The following is a 20,143-nucleotide window of genomic DNA, read 5'->3' as shown; positions in this document are numbered from 1 at the left end:
AGGAGCATCAACGCCTTCCTCCGGAAGGACCGGTTCAAGATGCTCACTTTAGCTCAGGTTCTGGCTGCCCTAGACCCTGGAGACTGGATGGTAGCGTTGGACTTGCAGGACGCTTATTTCCACAACCCCGTCCTGCCGGCCCACCGGCGTTACCTGCGGTTCACGGTGGGTCAGGAGCACTTTCAGTTCACCGTGCTCCCCTTCGGCCTCACCAGTGCCCCTCAGGTGTTCACGAAAGTGATGGCGGTGGTGGCAGCTCATCTGCGCAGATCAGGGGTTCCAGGCTTCCCCTATCTCGACGACTGGCTGTTGAAGGCGGACTCGCCCCAGCAAGTCTTCTCCCACCTCCAGACTACGGCCGACCTCCTGCACTCGCTGGGGTTCTCCATCAATGTGCCGAAGTCGCACCTGAGTCCCTCCCAGAAGCTCCTTTTCATTGGAGCGGTTCTCGATTCGGCGCAGTTCCGGGTCTATCCGCCGGAACAGCGGGTCCGGGACATTCAGGCCCTGATTTCCATCTTCCGGCCTCTGTCCTGGGTTTCGGTCAGGTTGGTGCTGGGGCTGATGGCCTCCTGCATCCTGTTGGTACCTCACGCCAGGTGGCGGATGCGGGCTCTACAGTGGGACCTGAATTTTGCAGTGGGCCCAGCATCGAGGCAACCTGTCCGACCATGTCCTGATCTCGGAGGGCACTGCGAACCAGCTGCAGTGGTGGCTCACGAATCGCGATTGGGTCAGCGGCAGATCCCTCTCCCTACCCCAACCGGAGCATGTCGTAGTGACGGATGCGTCCCTCCTGGGATGGGGGGGCCATATGGGAGAGGCGGAGATCAGAGGACTCTGGTCTCCGGCGGAGACTCTGCTCCATATCAACCTATTGGAGCTGAGGGCGATCCGACTTGCACTGAAAGCCTTCCTTCCCTCTGTCCGGGGAAGTGTCGTGCAGGTGTTCACGGACAACACCACCGCCATGTGGTATTGCAACAAACAGGGCAGGGTGGGGTCGTGGACCCTTTGTCAGGAGGCTCTGCACCTCTGGACATGGCTGGAACATCAGGGCATCACCCTGGTAGTTCAACATCTGGCGGGCTCTCTGAACGCCAGAGCAGACGAACTCAGCCGCCGGTGCATGATGGATCACGAATGGCGTCTGAACTCGGACGTGGCGCAAGGTCTCTTTCTGCAGTGGGGAGAGCCTTGGTTAGATCTATTCGCCACCGAAGAGAACGCCCAATGTCAGCTGTTCTGCGCGTTGGATTTTCCAGGGCGGCACTCGCTCGGAGACGCTTTTCGTCGCGAGTGGAGTTGCGGTCTGTTGTACGCCTTTCCGCCTATACCTCTTCTGCCCAGAGTGCTGAAGATCAGGCGCGACCGGGCCCAAGTCATCTTGGTGGCTCCGGATTGGGCACGAAGGTACTGGTATCCCGAGCTACTCAGTATGTCCATCGATCCACCAATACGACTGCCTCTTCAGGAGGACCTTCTGTCGCAGCAGCAGAGGACGGTCCTCCACCCGAACCTGTCCAGCCTCCACCTCCATGCGTGGAGATTGAGCGGCGACAGTTGATGCCATTTGACTTGCCTCCTGAAGTCTGTGATGTCATTCTGGCGGCCAGGCGTCCCTCCACAAAGACTGTATACGCCTGCCGGTGGAACAAATTTGTGGCATGGTGCACAGCAAAGGCTGTGGATCCCCTTTCTGCCCCTCCTTCTGAGGTTCTCCTTTTTCTTCTTTCTTTGGCCCAGCAGGGCTCTGCTCTGGGCACCTTGAAAGGTTACCTTGCTGCAATGTCTGCTTTCTTAAGGCTTCCTGATCAGCCTTCTCTTTTCAAGTCCCCTGTTGTCTACCGTTTGTTCCCTCCTGTTCCATTCATAATGCCTCGGTGGGACTTGAACCTTGTTCTTACTTTTCTGATGTGCACTCCCTTTGAGCCCCTTCACAACTGTCCACTTCGTCTACTTCGTGACTCTGAAAACTGCCTTCCTGGTGGCTATCACCTCCCGCTAGGCGGGTGAGTGAGCTCCAGGCTCGGTCAGCTAAGCCTCCCTTCCTTTCTGTTCATCCGGATAAGGTTGTCCTCCGGACACGTCCTTTACTTCCTAAAGTCGTGACTCCCTTTCACATCGGGCAATCTGTCACGCTGCCCACCTTCTTTCCACCTCCGCATCTTTCAAAAGATGGAGAGGCTCCACCGTCTGGACCCAAAACGTGCGCTGTCATTTTATTTGGCCCGCACAAACCAGTTCCGGGTGGATGACCAACTTTTTGTTGGATATGTAGGTGCGAAGAAGGGTAAAGCTGTGCACAAGCGGACTATCTCGCGATGGGTCGTGTTGTGTATTAAACTCTGCTATTGTTTGGCGAAAAAGGTCCCTCCTGTTGGGCTGCGAGCCCATTCCACCTGTGCCACAGCGGCGACAACTGTCCTGGGACGGGGAGTCCCCTTGCAGGACATCTGTCAGGCGGCGACGTGGGCTTCACTGCACACGTTCGCCAAGCACTATTGCCTGGACAGCCAAGTCCGGAGAGATTGCCACTTTGGCCGTCCTGTTCTCCAGGACTTTCTGGTGTGATCTTGGTTTGCAGGCCCACCGTTGGGGTATCGATTCTAAGGTGAGGAATCTAACTAACGTGTTTCTTTCAGATGAACAAGTTACTTACATTCGGTAACGATGTATCTGTAAGAAACATTAGTTAGATTCCTCGCCGACCCACCCAGCCTCCCCGTTCTGCGAACCAACATCTAGGGTTAAGGTTCTCCCTTTCAGGGCCCTAGATTTTTTGGCACCAGTGTCGGTCTCTTGCATGGCTCAGCGTCCCTGGCGCGGAAAGCTATGTATAAGAACTGACGTCAGCACGCGAGGGCGGCGTCTAAGTACTCCACTATAAAGAAGTGGCTCCGGGACCTGGTGTTCAGTAGATCTGAACTACAGACCTATGAGTAAGAACTGCCGGAATCCTCTCGGCCGAAAGACTTTCGGGCTCCCCTGACGGAGTATTTAAGGTCCCATCCGGACATAATGTGAGACGCTCTGTTGTCTTGGGGGTGGGCACTTGACGAGCGGATACACGGTCAGGTGAGATGTGTTCCGCCTAATTTTTGACCCTTTTTGGTTTTCTACTTCCCAATGCAGGCCTGCTGTCCACAGTGTACTGTATCTATGCTGCTGTTCCATCTGGGAGGGATGGGTGGGGGAGGGATAGGGGGGGCTGTTGCAGGGGTTCTGTTTTCCTTGCTTTACATGATCCTATATTACAGATTGTCTGCCTTTTTTGCAATTTTAACAAATGCTTTAATAAACCAATTTAAAAAAAATAAAACATTTTCTTGGATCAACCATCTGACAGCATGAATGAGCATTCCTCACAAAGTGATGAGGTTGTAAGTTCTGCATGAAACTTGTCACAGCACGCCGACTCAGATATTGCAGTCATGATCAGTGCCTTAATTCAAATGGAAAAGGAGGTGAAAAGCGGGGCTCTCTGAAATGGCCAGTGCCAAAGAAGGCTAACTAGGAATCCTTTGTGAGGTGTGTGGCATGTGTAAATAAGTGTGCATCCTAAACCATGAGAACTAGAACCCTGTTCTTGACAGAGCATGGCACGTGACTGGTTTGTTGGTGCATGGAACAGGCCAGATATTTTGGCTCTTCCAATACTTGTGCAAAAGATTTATTTCCCCTGCAGGCATTGTTACTGACTGGAGGTATTGCTACCTGCTCACCACACAATGCTTGGTCTTATTTGACAGGATCTGTGCCTGTTCTGCCTTTATCTGAAATTGCATGCAACTTTCTAAGCATTGAGTGGCATTATTTTTGTTTGAGCACTACATTGTCATCGGTACCTGTAAGTGCAAATCGTGTTTGTTTTTTTCAAATCATAAAATGTTCTTTCACAGCTCTTCCTGTTTGGGGGGGAATAAATGTTTTTACGTCTCTTTCAAACATTAAAGTTTATAATCTAAATTGATTTATCTATATATTTAGTTAAACAAAATGGAATCACAACTCCAGAAAGACACGGCTCAAGCTACTCATTGTCAGGAGGAAAAAGTACAGCTTGAAGAAGCAGTTTCAAGATTACGTCTCAGTGTTAGAGAGATGAAGAATACCTTTGAGAAGTATTCAGCCAGCATTAAGGTTTGTTACGAATTATTACAAATTGTATCTTTCTCACTGGTATATGCTGTCAATTTTTGTTAGATTTGCTCCTGTTATTGCATGTTTGGCATATAAATGGAATACAAAAGCCTCCCCGCTTCATCATACTTTCCTAATTTTGTTTCTTTATTTTCATTTACCTTTGCTATGTCAGATGTCCATATACTTTATCAGGACTCGCTAAAATATTCATTACCAAAATCAACAGGCATGAACACACAGTTCGCAATAGCAAAGGCTCAAGTTATTGTAACCAGCCTGCTCTTATGCATGTGAAACAGTCTGTTGTATGTTGACACTGTCCAAGATCAAATAGTGTTCCATGTTTCACTTGTTTGAGCAGAGGCTGAATGTAGGAAGCTGGCTCTGTATATACTATACCATAATGAGGTACCCTGTGCAGAATCCTGGGGATCCCCAGAGGTATAGCAGAGGCTAAAGTAGATAATGCCTTAATTTATTTTGTCATAGTGTGGTTGAGCAGTCAGGCGTATCAGAGGGTAGTGTGAAGCATTTGTTGTGCACACTTGGGTAAAATATGATGTCGCACACTCAACTCAATCCAGACCAATTGTTTGCTCTATAGTCAAGATTGACTCAGTAGCATCGAAGTAATACTTCCAATACAAAGATATTTTGCAAGAAAAGTGTGTAGTGGTTTTGTAAAAGCATACAAATTACTTTTAGGTAGAAGTAATGGATTGTAAACACTTTAGAGTACTTGAAATTACTTTTAGGTTAATTTTCAGTTATTTTGGAGTTAGTTTCTTAGTTTTGAGTGAAACAAATGAATAACAGTAAGCATCACAGGACATGAGTAAGCAGGTCAACTCTGAAGATACTGTTACTTCTAGTGCAGTACAAGACAAGTTCACCACTTAAAGATTTTTTTCATAGAAAACTCACTTTACAGGTAAGTAAACGGTTTGATAAGGAGTTTTGGGGTTAGAATCAAAGTTCAGGTTGGTACTCTAAGGGCACCACCAGCGGCACTAGGGCAGCAGGTGCACAGTGCTGGGTACCAATGTTCGCCTATGGGGCTAGGGCGCACCTCAGTTGAAGGCTGCTCACGGGGAGGCCATTCGGTCTCGGGAGGCAATCTCATGGGGTTAAGTTAAGGGCCATGGGGGTCCCAAGTTAGCACCAAGCCTACACCAGCGGTGCAGGGGCAGCCGCATGCAAAGTGCTTAGATGGTGTTGGGTATCCAATGCTCGCCTATGGAGGATGCTGGTTGAAGAAAGACTGCAGGCTGGAGCCGGAAGACTGTAACCAACGACTGGAGGATGAACTTGAAGAGTTGATGGACATGGTTCGTCTGGCACCTCACAACTCTGGGGCTGCTGGTGCAGGTGTCTTCATGTCAGGTTCTTATCAGTTCCAGTCACAGTTGGGGGGACCCTTCAGGATGAGGCTACAGGCGTCAAAGGTCAAAGGAGTTCGTTTATCGCTGGATCTCAGGTCAGGATTGCTGAGGGGACCTTGCTGAGGTGTTGAGCCACTCTAACTCGGGCTATAGGCATCGGTTGCAGAGTGGTGAGGACTCGCAGTTTCAGCTGAATTCTGGAGCTCTAGCTTGGGTTGCTGTTTGACAAATCCAGTGTTCACATGAGATCAGTGTCTTTTGGAACACAGGGCAAGTCCCCATGGTTTCCTGGAGGCTACTGCCTGCTGGACATGCAGTTTTTACTTTGCAGGGGTTCCAAAGCAGGAGACAGGCCGGTAGGGCTGGAGCCAAGGCAGTTGTCATAGTCCTCTTCTGCAGCACAGCTCTTCTGTCCTTCTGGTCAAGTCTAATCTGCATTCTGGGTTCAGGGCTGCCCCCTAAATACTGTATTTAGGAGGCCTTTTAGGGGTCTCGAGGTAATATTCAATGCGCTACTGACCTTAGGGAGACAACACCCTTAGGTTGCTCACCCCACGTTGGGTTGTAGGGGGACACCATCCCTATCTGACTGGAGGGTGCCTGCCATTTGCAAGATGGTGGACTCTACCTCCCTTCCCCCCACCTGAAAGGTGGGGTTGGCAGAGGTAGGCACACCTTCTGGGCTGTTCTACTTTTTCCTTCTGAAAGGGGGATGAAACAGGAAGTGGTCCTGCTCCTGATAATGGGAGAGTCTGGGGGTTGCTTTGTGACAGCGGCAGAGCCTTTGAAGCTCACCTTCCACAGATCGCTCTTCCTGACCTGGGGGAGTTGCCACACCTCCGCCCAGGAAATGCTTTGTTGCTGGGCCAGGGAGCAAAGGCTCCCACTCCAGGGGTCCAGAAACCTGTCTCGTGGTGGCAGGCTCGTGGTCACCAGTCTGAAACCCAGAGGCTGGTTTGGTTCAGTGGTTCTCTCTAGAAGGGACCCCTGAGTGCAGGATGTAATGAATCTGACACCTGATTCAGTGCAGGTTTATTATTCTGGGATGTTTGATACCAAAGATTCCAGGATTCAGTAAGGCCATTATGATGCTAGGAAACTCATAATGACCAGTTTCCAGACTGTATACTCAGGATGACTTTTCTGAACACTTATAATATCCAAGAATGCCCTTCAATATTATGGGGCCTGTTTGCCCCTGTAGATAGGCCCTCACATGAGACATAGGGTACCCTACCTTAAGGGTCTTAACAGGGCCTCCTGCAGTGCTGTGCAGACATGGCACACAGGTATGTGTTCTGTGTCAACTTTTCACTTTTAGCTGCACCAAAACACGCAGGCTGTAGTGGTGCGTGTTTGTGGTGAGAGGCCTCTGAGGTTGGCATAATACATGCTGCAGCCCTCAGAGGCCTTTCCCTGGCTACCAGTCCCTTGATACCATAGGTACCCCCTACAAGGCACTTGTAGGTAGGCCAGTGTTGTGCCAATTGTGAAAACAATGGTCCAGTTTAGGAAAATAAAACAGGCCCTGGGAACCTGATTGGCATGGACACAGGGCGCACTATCAAATTGCATAAGGTATCTGGCAAAAAAGTTAGGGGCAATCATGCAGAAAGGAAACTTTTCTAGTCCGAACAAACCTCATTAAGTAACATTTCAAATCTGTCTTACCAAAATCAGTAAGTGGAAATATGAATAGATCACGTAGGTTGAGCCATGATAGTGTTAGTGCAACAAACCACACAAACTGCAATAATGGTTCTGTTTTATAAAGTTGTTCAAGATATTGGAAAATATATAGTGTCTGAAAGTAACAGGCCACTGTGTCTGATGTTCAGCATCCAGAAGGGCTCATTTGTGGTTCTAAGATGAGTCCAGAATCTAGCAGTTTTCCTTTTTGATGACACGTGTACCTGTAATGACAAGACACTGAGTTTGTTACACTGTTACTTATATTGACATGTTCTTGAATTTTTAAAAAAAATTACGAGAAAAAAATAATCCAGCTCGTTTTAACATTGTTCTCTTGCGAACCCATGGGTACGAAACATGAGTGACCTGTACCTTAGAACCGTCTCAATGCAGTATTTTTCAGAAAATGAGGCTACCAGCTTTCTCAAGCCTTTGCCAATGAGTCCTGCTGTTGCGGATCATTCCATCCACTGCTTAAAATGTGCTCACAACTGGAACCATATTTACCAGAGAGCTGGTTGAATTGATAACCCTTAAAGCCCAGCACATCCCCATATCTTGAAGGTTATTAGAAAATGTTCTGTTGCATCCCCCACCCCCTTGCTTTCTCTGGCTTTTAATGCAACTTTGACTGTAGAGTACTGGGTCCCTGCTGTCCAGGTTGCCAGTAGCAGGGTTCTGTCCCTAAAACTGTTCCTGAATTGGCCTTTCAGGCCCCTTCCAATTCCCTAGTAACTGGTACGTGGGTACCGAAATCATTGGGACTGAAGAGGGTCTCCTAGGGACACCTCACCACTGTGAGAAAGTGCCTCTTTTGCAAGATTGGACCCCCCCCCCCCCCCACACACACACACACACTTTTTGCCTGGTTTTGATGTTTCAAATGTAGTGCACAGGGTCCCTGCCATCCAGGTCCCCTGTGCCAGTGCTCCTTCCCTAAAACATACCCCTAATTGGTACCCTTGCCTCTTGTAAGTCCCTAGTAAATGGTACCCTCGGTATCTTGGTCCTGGAAGCTGAGGAGGGTCCCTTGGGACCCTCATTGGAACAATGCCACTACCCTACAGCCTGCATGCTCCTGTGAGGGAGAAAAAAAGTAGACGTGGCAACCTTCCTGGGTGCCATGCCAGCTAGCAGTACCTGACAGCATAGTTAGGTTAAGTCACCCTTCTAGCAGCCGTCACAGTACTAAGGCTGGGTGCACTATAGTACAGGTGATGTTATCTGCACCAGCAGATCTACCGTCACAGTATTGGACACCATTTCCCGATATTATAAGGGCCAGGGAAGCCATACAGAGTACATGGGCTGGGAACTCGATGTAGGAAACTGGCTCGATATATACTACACCAAAATGAGGTATAGTGTGTATAGAGTCCAGGTGACCCCAGAGGTTAGGCAGAGGTTAAAATTAGATAGAACCTTACTCTCTATTGGTGGTAGTGTGGTCGAGCAGTAAGGAAGTATCTGAGGACAATGTTAAGCATTTGATGTACACACTCAGTCAGCAAATTAATTCACACTCAAGAACCAAACTCAAAGCCTTTTGTGTTTTTATAAAAATATACACTGTTTTACTTTTAGAACCAAGCAAGCCTGGCACAGGTAAGCATTAAATACTTTACAGTAATAAGTAGCTGATTGTAGAACAGTTTGAAAATGCAAAATAACTTGTACTTTGTTTGATTTACAGGTGATGCAGTAGGTTGCAACACTTAGCAAATACAGTGCATTGAAATGAATAGGCTTTTTCAGTAAATTACAGGTAAGTTACCTTTTACGTTACTTTTCCAACTCATTGCTGGATACCTAGATTCAGCACTGGGACATTTCCTGCAAACAGGTAAGTAAATAAGTTTCGGATATTTGTGCTATTTTTTAAGAATATTTTTAGATTTCAAAACTCCACACTTTGAAACGTTTTGGAAGAAAATTGTCAATGTTATCCTATAGAGGAAAAACAGGTTAACAGTTCACAGGTAAGTAATCGACTGTGGGAGTTAAGGTTCTGGGATTAGAGTCAGGGGTCCCCCAGGGTCAGTGATGCACTGTTGCACCCTCAGCAGTGCTAGGGTGTCCGGGTGCAGAGTATCTGAAAGAAAACACGTTAGTTAGATTCTTTACCTTAGAATATCCCCAGGCGTCAGGCTGGATCCGGAAAGATTTTTCGTCAGCAATACCCTTGCACGTTGCTAGGCGTAGTCTGCGGCTCCGCGTCCATAGTCATCGCCGGGATGACGTCGGAGTACTTAGACGCGACCCTTGTGCGCTTACGTCAGTTCTTCTTTTTTTCCGCGCCAGTAAGCGCAGATCCGGGAAGAGCATACCCTTTAGTCATTTTTTGACTAAACTTTTTGGACTTTTTTGGTTCATCTATCGAGTTGACCTCGACTCCTTGTGCCGGTAGGGATGCCGATTTCAAGCCGTGCGACGCCTGTAACCGACTGATGTTGGTTACGGATCACCACCATCAGTGTCTCTACTGCCTTTGGGCCAACCATGATGCCCATTTGTGCCCCTACTGCCGGGCCTTGACCTCGAAGGCTAAGCGGGAGCGGTCCCGCAAGCTCTTTGAGCTCCGCCAGTCATCACCGCTCGTCTGGTTCAAAGTCCTCGCATTCAGGTAAGTCGAGGCACAGTAAGAAGTCGAAGAGACTGCTCTTCTGACTCCCCTCGCCGGTCAAGCGGCTCGGCTGAGGTTTCGGGTGGCACCACCCGCGCGGCTCCATCGGAGTCGCGTCTGGCCCCATACCCTCCGGTCCCTGGGCCTAACGCGACTCCGGACGAGGTTCGAGACTTCCTCATGGCCATGAGGAGTTTCACTCCACCGTCGCGGCCTGTCGGCGCGCCGTCATGTCCCGCGGGGCCGCTTGGGAGGCCTAGCGAGCCGGCAACCCTGGCGCCGTCGTCCACTTCGGTCCCAACGCCGCAGGCCCCCCGTGGGATCCACGCCTGGATCCCGGTCGACGCCGGTTGAACTTACGACCAATCCACCAGCGCCGACCCCTATAGTGCCGTCTCCGGACGACGTTGTCCCCAGTTTTAGTCCGGGTCTGGCGTCGGAGCGGATGGATGAGCAATTCATCTACCGCCCGGCTCCGTCCTTTCAACCTGTCTACCAGGAGTCTGGTGACGGGGACGACTGTAAGGGGCCTGAGGACCCTCTGGCACAGCAGTGCCAGTTCAATCAGGACTGGCCAGACGAGCTGGGGGATGCGAGTGGTCTCGACACCTCACCTGACACTGGCTTAATCTCTCCTCCCTCCGTGGCTACGGAGGAGGGTGCAACCTATTCTGTGGTGCTGCGCAGGGCTGCCGAAGCCCTTCACCTGGAGCTCCCTGCAGCAGCCGTGAGGACTAACCTCCTCACTGAGGTGCTTCAACCGCCAGTAAGCTCTTCGGAGCCTCTACAGCAGTTAAATGAAGCACTCCCTGACGTTCTGATGGGCACCTGGTCCAAGCCCTCCACAGTCACTCCTGTGGACCAGAACGCGGCCCGGCGCCACCGCCCTGCTCCGGGCGACCCCAGCTTTGTCAGTGCACTCCTCCCCTGAGAGCCTGGTTATCCAGGCCTCTAGGTCCCAGACCGCCTTCCCATCAGCTCCTCCAGATCGGGAATCCAAAAGGTTAGAATAGTTTGGGAGGAAATAGTTTTGCTCCCTCAGTTTGGGGTTGCTGTCCATTAATACCGCGTGCCTTTTGGACCGTTATACCGTTATCCCTGCGGCGTGCTGCCCCAGTGTCCGGAGGAGGCCCGTACACGGCTCACCCAGGCTCCTGCTGAGGGGCGGGATGCAGCACGGTACTCCATTCGATGTGAGCTTGACACTACGGACTCGCTAGATAGGGCGATTGCGACGACGGTGGCGATTCGTCGCCACGCCTGGCTGAGATCCACAAATTTCTCCGGGGATGTTCAGAGCACACTCATGGACATGCCCTTTGATGGCCGTCGCCTCTTTGGTGATAAAGCGGATAGTGCGCTGGAGTGCTTTAAGGACTCCAGGGCTACGGACAAGTCCTTGGGGCTCTCGGCCCCGCGCCCGCAAATTTCTGCTTTTGGCCCCTTTCGTGGCCAAGGAAGGGGCGCCCCCACGCGTCCGTCTAGCCACAGGCCGCAGAACCAGTCTCAACGTGGTCGCGGACTCCGCCGAGGCGGAGCAGGGGGACAGAGAGCCGGTCAGCCCACATCTGTCCCCGCAGCATCTGCCTCAAAGCCTCCCTAATCCTACCTTTCAGGCCCATTCCACGCCAGTGGGAGGCAGAGTTCGCTCCACTGGCGTACCATTACGTCGGACAGGTGGTTGCTGCAAATCGTCCGAAGGGGCTACTCCCTCCCCTTCGAGGCGACCCCTCCAGCCATGCCGCCGCAATACCACCGCATGTCGGGGGATCACTTTTTACTTCTACAGGAGGAAGTTAAAGGCCCTCTTGGCCAAGGGGGCCATCAAGCGTGTTCCAGGGCCAGAAGTAGGTCGGGGTTGCTACTCCCACTACTTTCTGGTTCCCAAGAAGGGCAAAGGGGGCCTGCGCCCTATCTTGGACCTCAGGAGCGTCAACGCCTTCCTCCGGAAGGAGAAGTTCAAGATGCTCACTTTAGCTCAGGTTCTGGCTGCCCTGGAGACTGGATGGTAGAGTTGGACTTGCAGGACGCATATTTTCACATCCCCGTCCTGCCGGCGTTACCTGCGGTTCACGGTGGGCCAAGAGCTCTTTCAATTTACCGTGCTACCCTTCGGCATCACCAGTGCCCTTCGGGTGTTCACGAGAGTGATGGCGGTGGTCGCAGCTCATCTGCGCAGATTAGATGTTCCAGTCTTCACCTATCTCGACTGGTTGTTGAAGGCGGGCTCGCCCCAAACAGTAGTCTCCCACCTCCAGACTACGGCCAACCTCCTACATTCGCTGGGGTTCTCCATCAACATGCCGGAGTCACATCTGAGTCCCTCCCAGCAGCTCCTCTTCATTGGAGTGGTTCTGGACTCTGCGCAGTTTCGGGTTTATTCTCCCGAACAGCGGGTTTGGGATATTCAGGCTCGGATTCCGATCTTTCAGCCTTTATCCCGAGTTTCGGTCAGGATGGTCCTAAGGCTGCTGGGTCTGATGGCCTCCTGCATCCTGCTGATATATCATGCCAGGTGGCAGATGCGGGCTCTCCAGTGGAACCTAAAGTTCCAGTGGGCTCAACATCAGGGCAACCTGCCAGACCACGTCCTGATCTTGGAGGGCACTGCAAGACAGTTGCAGTGGTGGCTCACGGACCGCGATTGGGTCAGCGGCAGATCCCTCTCCCTACCCAACCAGATCACGTAGTGGTGACTGACGCGTCCCTCCTGGGCTGGGGAGGCAACATGGGAGAGGCAGAGATCAGAGGCCTCTGGTCTCCGGCGGAGTCCCGGCTCCATATCAAGCTATTGGAGCTGCGGGCGATCTGGCTTGCACTGAAGGCATTCCTTCCCTCTGTCCGGGGAAGTGTAGTGCAGGTGTTCACGGACACCACCACCACCATGTGGTATTGCAACGAACCGGGCGGGGTGGGGTCGTGGACCCTTTGTCAGGAGGCTCTGCGCCTCTGGACATGGCTGGAACATCAGGGCATCACCTTGGTGGTTCAACACCTGGCGGGTTCTCTGAACGCCAGGGCGGACAAACTCAGCCGCCTGTGCATGATGGATCATGAATGGCGTCTAAACTCGGACGTGGCGCAAGGCCTCTTTCGGCAATGGGGAGAGCCTTGGTTAGATCTATTCACCACCGAAGAGAACGCGCAATGTCATCAGTTCTGCCCGTTGGAATTTCCAAGGCGGCACTCGCTCGGAGACACTTTTCGTTGCGAGTGGAGTTGCGGTCTGTTATACGCCTTTCCGCCTATACCACTTCTGTCCAGAGTGCTGAAGAAGATCAGGCGCGACCGGGCCCAAGGTATCCTTGTGGCTCCGGATTGGGCACGAAGATACTGGTATCCTGAGCTACTCAGTCTGTCAATCGATCCCCCGATTCGACTGCCTTTTCAGGAGGACCTTCTGTTGCAGCAGCAGGGGATGGTCCTCCACCCGAACCTGTCCAGCCTCCACCTCCATTCGTGGAGATTGAGCGGCGACAGTTGTTGCCATTTGACTTGCCTCCTGAAGTCTGTGATGTGATTCTGGCAGCCAGGCGTCCCTCCACAAAAACGTTATACGCCTGCAGGTGGAACAAATTTGTGGCATGGTGCACAGCAAAGGCTGTGGATCCCCTTTCCGCCCCTCTTTCAGAGGTTCTCCTCTTTCTTCTTTCCCTGGCCAAGCAGGGCTCTGCTCTGGGCACCCTCAAGGGATATCTTTCAGCTGTTTCTGCTACGGCTTCCAGATCAGCCATCTCTTTTCAAGTCCCCTGTGGCTAGATTCTTTAAAGGTATTATTCACATGTTTCCTCCTGTCCCTTTCGTAATGCCTCAGTGGGACTTGAACCTGGTGTTAACCTATCTGATGTGCGCTCCTTTTGCGCCATTTCATAATTGTCCTCTTCGTCTTCTGACTCTTAGGACTGCTTTCCTGGTTGCCATCACCTCTGCCAGAAGAGTGAGTGAGCTCCAGGCTCTTTATTCTAAACCTCCTTTCCTCTCTGTCCATCCGGACAAGGTTGTTCTCAGGACTCGCCCTTCCTTTCTCCCTAAGGTGGTTACTGCCTTCCACATCGGCCAGTCTGTTACATTGCCCACCTTCTTTCCGCATCCCTCGAAAGAGGAAGAGAGGCTCCACTGTCTGGACCTAAAACGTGCGCTCTCCTGCTATCTGGACCGCACAAAACAGTTCCGGGTTGACAACCAACTCTTCGCTGGCTACGTGGGCGCTAAGAAGGGGCGTGCAGTGCACAAGCGGACCATCTCTCAGTGAGTTGTTTTGTGCACTAAGGCCTGTTATTCCTTGGCTAAAAAGGAACCACCTTTGGGGCTAAGGGCCCATTCCACTCGGGCCACAGCAGCTACTACTGCCCTGGGACGGTGAGCCCCTCTGCAGGACATTTGTCAGGCAGCAACGTGGGCCTCGCTGCACACGTTTGCTAAGCATTACTGCCTAGACAGCCAAGTCCGGAGAGATGGCTTCTTTGGCCGTTCTGTTCTCCAGGACTTCCTGGTGTGATCTTGGTTCGCAGACCCACTACCGGGGTTGGTATTCCTGGGGTATTTATTCTAAGGTAAGGAATTCAACTAACGTGTTTCTTTCAGATGAACAAGTTACTTACCTTCGGTAACGATATATCTGTAAGAAACATTAGTTAGATTCCTTACCGCCCCACCCATCCTTCCCGTTCTGCGAACTGATATCTAGGGTTAAGGTCATCCCTTTCAGGGCCCTAGATTCGTGGCACCAGTGTCGGTTTCTTGCATGGCTCTGCGTTCCTGGCGCGGAAAGCTACGTACAAGAACTGACGTCAGCGCTCGAGGGCGGCGTGAAAGTACTCAGTCATCCCGGCGATCACGACGGACGCAGAGCCGCAGACGACGCCTAGCGACGCGCAAGGGTATTGATGACGAAAAATCTTTCTGGATCCAGCCTGATGCCTGGGGATATTCTAAGGTAAGGAATCTAATGTTTCTTACAGATGCATCGTTACCGAAGGTAAGTAACTTGTTCGTTGAGGCCTAATGTTATCCAATAGGGGATAGGGGCCTCCGGTTGGTGGCTGCTGGCAAGCAGGCCACTGGGTTGTGGGAGCAAAGCTCCTAGGGTTTAGGTCAGGGCAAAGTAGCACAAAAGGTGCACCCTCAGCGGCACTGGGGCGGCCGGGTGCTGAGTGCTGTTTTGACGACGGGCACCCTATTTTCTATGGAAACCCTCCGGTTTGCTAAAGCACTGCAGGCATGGAGACACAGTACTTCTGCGTGTGACCACCACTTGGAGAGGTAAGTTGGAAAGTTAAAGGTTGGTTAGGCACCATCGGTTTTGGCACACAAGGCCGTGGGACATCGGGTGCAGGAGTGCCTTTTGGGGTCAGATCTTCTTACCAGCTCCTGGTCACGGTTAGGCGGGCCTTCTGGATTTAGACTGCAGGCAACAGCTTGAGGCAGGTCAGGGGTCGCCGGATCGTAGGTCAGGATCGCCGGGGTGACCTTGTGGTATTTTTCCACTCGGGCTGGGTTCGACTGGTGCAGAGTGGGCTGGATTTGCGGTCTCCGGCTGCTGCCAGAGGTTGCAGTTGAACAAATCTGGTGTTCACTGAAGAAGAATCTTTGGAAGTGAAGGCAGGCAGGTCCTCCGGGGTTCTTGAGGTTGCTGGCTGCAGGACACACCAGGATTTCGCAGGAGCATTTTTGAGGGGGGACGTGACAGGCCTGTAGGGCTGGTGCCAAGCCAGTTGGGCGTCTTCCTCTTGTTAGCTGGCCGCACAGCTGTTCGGTCCTACTTTTCTTCTTGTTGTTTCTGGATCTGAGGAAGCAAGGTTCAGAGTGCCCCCTAAATACTAGATGTAGGGGCGTTACAGGTAGGTAAAGGGCAGGGACCAATGGGCGGGGACTCAGTTGTGCTTCCTCGCCTCCCCCACCTGAGGGGTGGAGTTGGCAGAGGTGGGCACATCTTTCCCTCACTTGTTTATCCCGCTGGTTCCCCCGCCCAAAGTGGGGGGTAGAACCACTGGGGACCAGTTGCTGAAAGCAGAAAATGGTCTGGGGAGGCTCACAAAGGGGGCATGCCTTTGCGGCTTCCCCTTCGTGAACCCTGCCCATCCTGGAGGAGGAGGCTTGGCACCTCGTCCCAGGATGTGCATTGTTTCAGGCCCCCGAGAGCAGCAGGCTCTCGACCCAGGGGTCCAAAAACATGTCTGTTAGTGGCAGCCTAAGCTGCCACTCAGTCAGATCACCAGAAGTTGGCCGAGTTTCAGAGGGCATCTCTGAGATGCCCTCAGTTGTGCATTTCACATTAAATCCCACACTGGCATCAGTGTGGGTTTAATGTGCTGAGAAGTTTGGTTCGAGGCATGTGGGATGCTGAATTCATATCTGTGCATAGATCGCCGCCTAGTGTTGGGTCCGGATGATTGCACATTGTTGTTCTGTCGAAGTATCACGAGATAGGTGGCTCCTCCCCTGGACTACAGTGCGCATGGGCATCCCCTCCATCCTTAGATTGTTTTTTTCCGCCATTGGGTTCGGATGTCCTAATCTTAGCTCTTTGAGTATTTAGGCCTTTACATTCGTCGGTATAGTTTTCGTTCGGCGCAAAGTATATTTGTCGAGGGCGTTCTCGAATAGATCATCAACAATGGATCCCAAGACATCGAATAGCCCTTTTAAGCGTTGCCCTCTTTGCAACGCTAAGTATGCTCGCTTCGACGTGTACCCGGTGTGCAACAAGTGCCTCTCTCCAAACCACGACGAAGCCACCTGTATGGCGTGTTCCAGGTTTCGGTCGAAGAAGACCCTTCGCATTCGTCGAGCAGCTCGGCTCGAGGCGCAGAAAGCGACGCCGAACCCGGACAACATCTTCGGGACAGAAGGTGAGGAGGTCGTGGACCTTGAAGCTCGGGGGGGAGCTCTCGGATCTGGATTCGGAGCGCGAATCCGACTGTGATGCCGAAGACGAGCGTATACTAGACGAACAGGAAGAGGGTGTCGTCGAAGAGGTAGGAGACGACGAGGAAGCCCTTGGGGCCGAGGAAGATGGCTCAGAAGATGAGCTAGGCCCACATGTCGGTACAGGACCCAACGAGACACTCGATAAGGCTCAGGTCGAGGGATCGCCACAAGGCCTTACCAAAGATCATTCCTCTCGTTCTACAGCCCCGCATAAAGGCCCGGCTACGAACTACCCCAAAGAGCCATCGGTATCGAAAGAGCCATCATTCGATCACAAGAAATCGAAACTGAAGGCACGGGCACCTACCTCGAAAACGAAAGTGAAAGTCTCATCGGCAACAAGGCCTCGAAGCCCTCGGAGCCGACCAAACAAAATAAGGCAGTCGACGCACGGAGACTTCATGGGGATGTCGAGCCGAAGGGTGCGCCGACAACCAAGGTCAAGGTTCCCGACCCGAAAAAATTGGCGCCGAGGATCGTCGACACCAAAATACAGAGCGCCTCGCGACGGCCGAGCCATCCCGGCCCTCGTGTCGAGAACACGGTGTCTGGTTCGGGGTTAGATGCCACATCCAAGAGGGTATCAACGGAATGTGTCGACTCAACAACCCCGTCTCCCCTCCTAAAGAAGAAGGTGTCGGAGTCGTTACTCCGCATCCGCGACACGGCTTCCATGCTCGGCGCAAAAGCACCCCCGCAGCCGAAGACGGTCAGCACAGTTCACATCGCGTCGACGCACATAAAATTCGGACTACCACCAGCGGTACGACCGAAGATGTTCGACGCACAGAAGGGTCTCGAGCCGCAAAAAGGGGTCGACCCAAAGAAACCTGTGGAAGCACCCACAAAAGTGCCGATGGGGCAGAGAGCTGTCAAAGTCCCTCAGGAAGATGAGGAGCCAAGGCAGTTTATCGATGCGGAGACTGGTAGACTGTCAATATATAAACGAAAGATACTGCCAGAGAAATCAATGGAGCCATACAAAATTCCATTGAAGAAGAAGAGGACCACGTCACCAGTTCTAGTAGAACATGTTCACTATTATGACCAGGAGCCTCAGTCATACTCACCCACACAATTTGATGAGGATGCAAGGGATGCTGGTGATATTGAGGACACTTATCCTGTGGACACTGACCCTGAAGATCAAAACCTACCTTGGGTGGACGATATTGGTACAGGGGACCCACATACCGCTCCAGACACGCAGGCATATGTGGTAAAATCATCTCCTACTGAGGATACTGCTGCTTTCAATGCCTTGATTGAGAGAGCAGCTAAAAATCATGATGTACAGCTCCATACTGATCCTATTGAGGATGATTTTCTGATGGATACCTTGTCTACCTCAGAAAGATCTATTAAGACTCTGCCCATGCTGAAGGGGGTACTAAAACCGGCTAATGACATTTTTAAGGAGACCACAAGGGCCGAGAGTACTAAATCCTAGGATTGACAAAAAATATAGGCCAGCTCCTGTGGACCCTACCTACATACGAGGCTAGTTGCCTTTGGACTCATTGGTGGTGTCAAATGCTCGGAAGAGAGCCAATTCACAGACAACGGGTGATGCTCCTCCCCCTGACAAGAAGTCTAAGGTCTTGGAAACTTCAGGGAAAAGGGTTGCTGCACAGGCAGCTAACATCTGGAGAATTGCCAACACTCAGGCACTTCTGGCTCGATACGACAGGGCGCATTATGATACCCTAGAGACACTGCTACAGCACCTCCCAGATCAGTTCAAGGAAGGAGCAGAGTCGCTTATTACAGAAGGGAAGCTCAAAAGCAACGCTCCCATTAAGTGCGCTCTTGACGTAGCGGACACTGCAGCTAGGGCTATTAACACCAGCGTCATGTTAAGAAGGCATGCTTGGTTGAGAATCTCAGGATTCAAACCAGAGATACAAACAACGATACTCAATCAACCTGTCAACACTGACTCCCTTTTTGGCCCCGAAGTTTACACCACCCTAGAGAAGATCAAAAAAGATACAGAGACTGCAAAGTCTATGGGGGCTCTGCAATCACAGCAGTTTAGGAGTGGGTCCTTTCGTCGCTGTAGCAACAGAGGACCATCTAGAGGACAGAACTTCCAACAGTCACATTACACTAAACAAGGTACACAGACCACCTATAATAAGAATAACCGAGGTGGATACCGTGGAAACAACGTCAAGGGCAGAGGCCGAGGAAACAGCTCCAGGTCCTCCGCCACCAACAAACAGTGACGCCTTGTCACTGCCCCCCGACCACTTAACACCTGTCGGGGGGGAGACTCTAAGAGTTCCTGCCGGTCTGGAAGTCCATCACTACAGACAGGTGGGTGAGAGACATTGTCCAGTACGGTTATTGTCTGGAGCTCACATCCACTCCACCAAACATACCACCAAGACACCGTCCTATGTCCGCAGAGCACTTGCACTTATTACACCAGGAAGTTCTCAGTATGCTCCAAAAAGGAGCCATAGAACTCGTGCCAGCAGACGAACAGGGATCAGGAGTGTACTCACTGTATTTTCTAATCCCCAAAAAGGACGGGTCTCTCAGACCCATACTGGATTTAAGACCTCTAAACCGTTACATTCTGTCAGAGCATTTTCACATGCTCACCTTGCAACAGGTGCAGCAGGGAGACTTTCTCGCAACACTAGAGCTCAAAGATGCGTATTTCCATATACCCATACACCCATCACACAGGAAATATCTCAGGTTCACTGTTCTCAACCAACATTACCAGTTCAAAGTCCTCCCTTTTGGAGTAACAACGGCACCCAGAGTGTTCACCAAGTGCCTGGCAACAGTGGCAGCGCACTTAAGGAGACGGCACATACATGTCTATCCTTATCTGGACGACTGGCTTATCCGTTGAAAGTCGGCCCAGCAGTGTGCCAACCACATGACCCACACCATTCACCTTCTTCACAGCCTTGGATTCTCCCTGAATTATCCAAAGTCCCACCTTCAACCCACCCACGTACAGCAGTACCTAGGCGCGACCATAGACACTCTGGCTGCCAAGGCACAGCCCAATTCAGTGCGGATCAACAGCATGCAGTTGCTCATAAAAAAGTTCAAACCTCAACACTCACTACCGGCACGAGTGTTTATGCAGTTGATAGGCATGATGGCCTCCTGCATCTTCATAGTCCCGCACGCGAGGCTACATATGCGTCAGCTTTAGGAGTGCTTGGCATGTCAGTGGAATCAGGCTCACGGACAATTGAAGGACCTAGTGTTGGTGAGCGGTCGGGCATACAACTCTCTGCATTGGTGGAATCCACAAAACCTTTGCAAGGGCCGACCGTTCCGAGAACCTGTCCCACAAATCATACTGACGGCGGACACGTCTCTCCAGGGATGGGGAGCTCAT

At 51.7% G+C, this 20,143-nt stretch overlaps 1 protein-coding gene across 3 annotated transcripts in view; it reads left to right on the top strand.

Annotated features, from left to right (window-relative positions):
* The window catches only part of SMC4 (structural maintenance of chromosomes 4), a 910,253-nt gene that overhangs the window by 559,764 nt on the left and 330,346 nt on the right, over nucleotides 1-20,143 (top strand). For all 3 annotated transcript variants that reach the window (XM_085634717.1, XM_085634719.1, XM_085634718.1), the window contains exon 16: nucleotides 3,991-4,143. In XM_085634717.1, the coding sequence (XP_085490843.1) occupies nucleotides 3,991-4,143 (153 nt within the window). The remainder of the gene's footprint in view (nucleotides 1-3,990; nucleotides 4,144-20,143) is intronic.

Source organism: Triturus cristatus, chromosome 11 (genome assembly GCF_964204655.1).
Source record: "Triturus cristatus chromosome 11, aTriCri1.1, whole genome shotgun sequence".
Lineage (NCBI taxonomy): Eukaryota > Metazoa > Chordata > Amphibia > Caudata > Salamandridae > Triturus > Triturus cristatus.
This window is presented reverse-complemented; position numbering and strand designations above follow the sequence as displayed.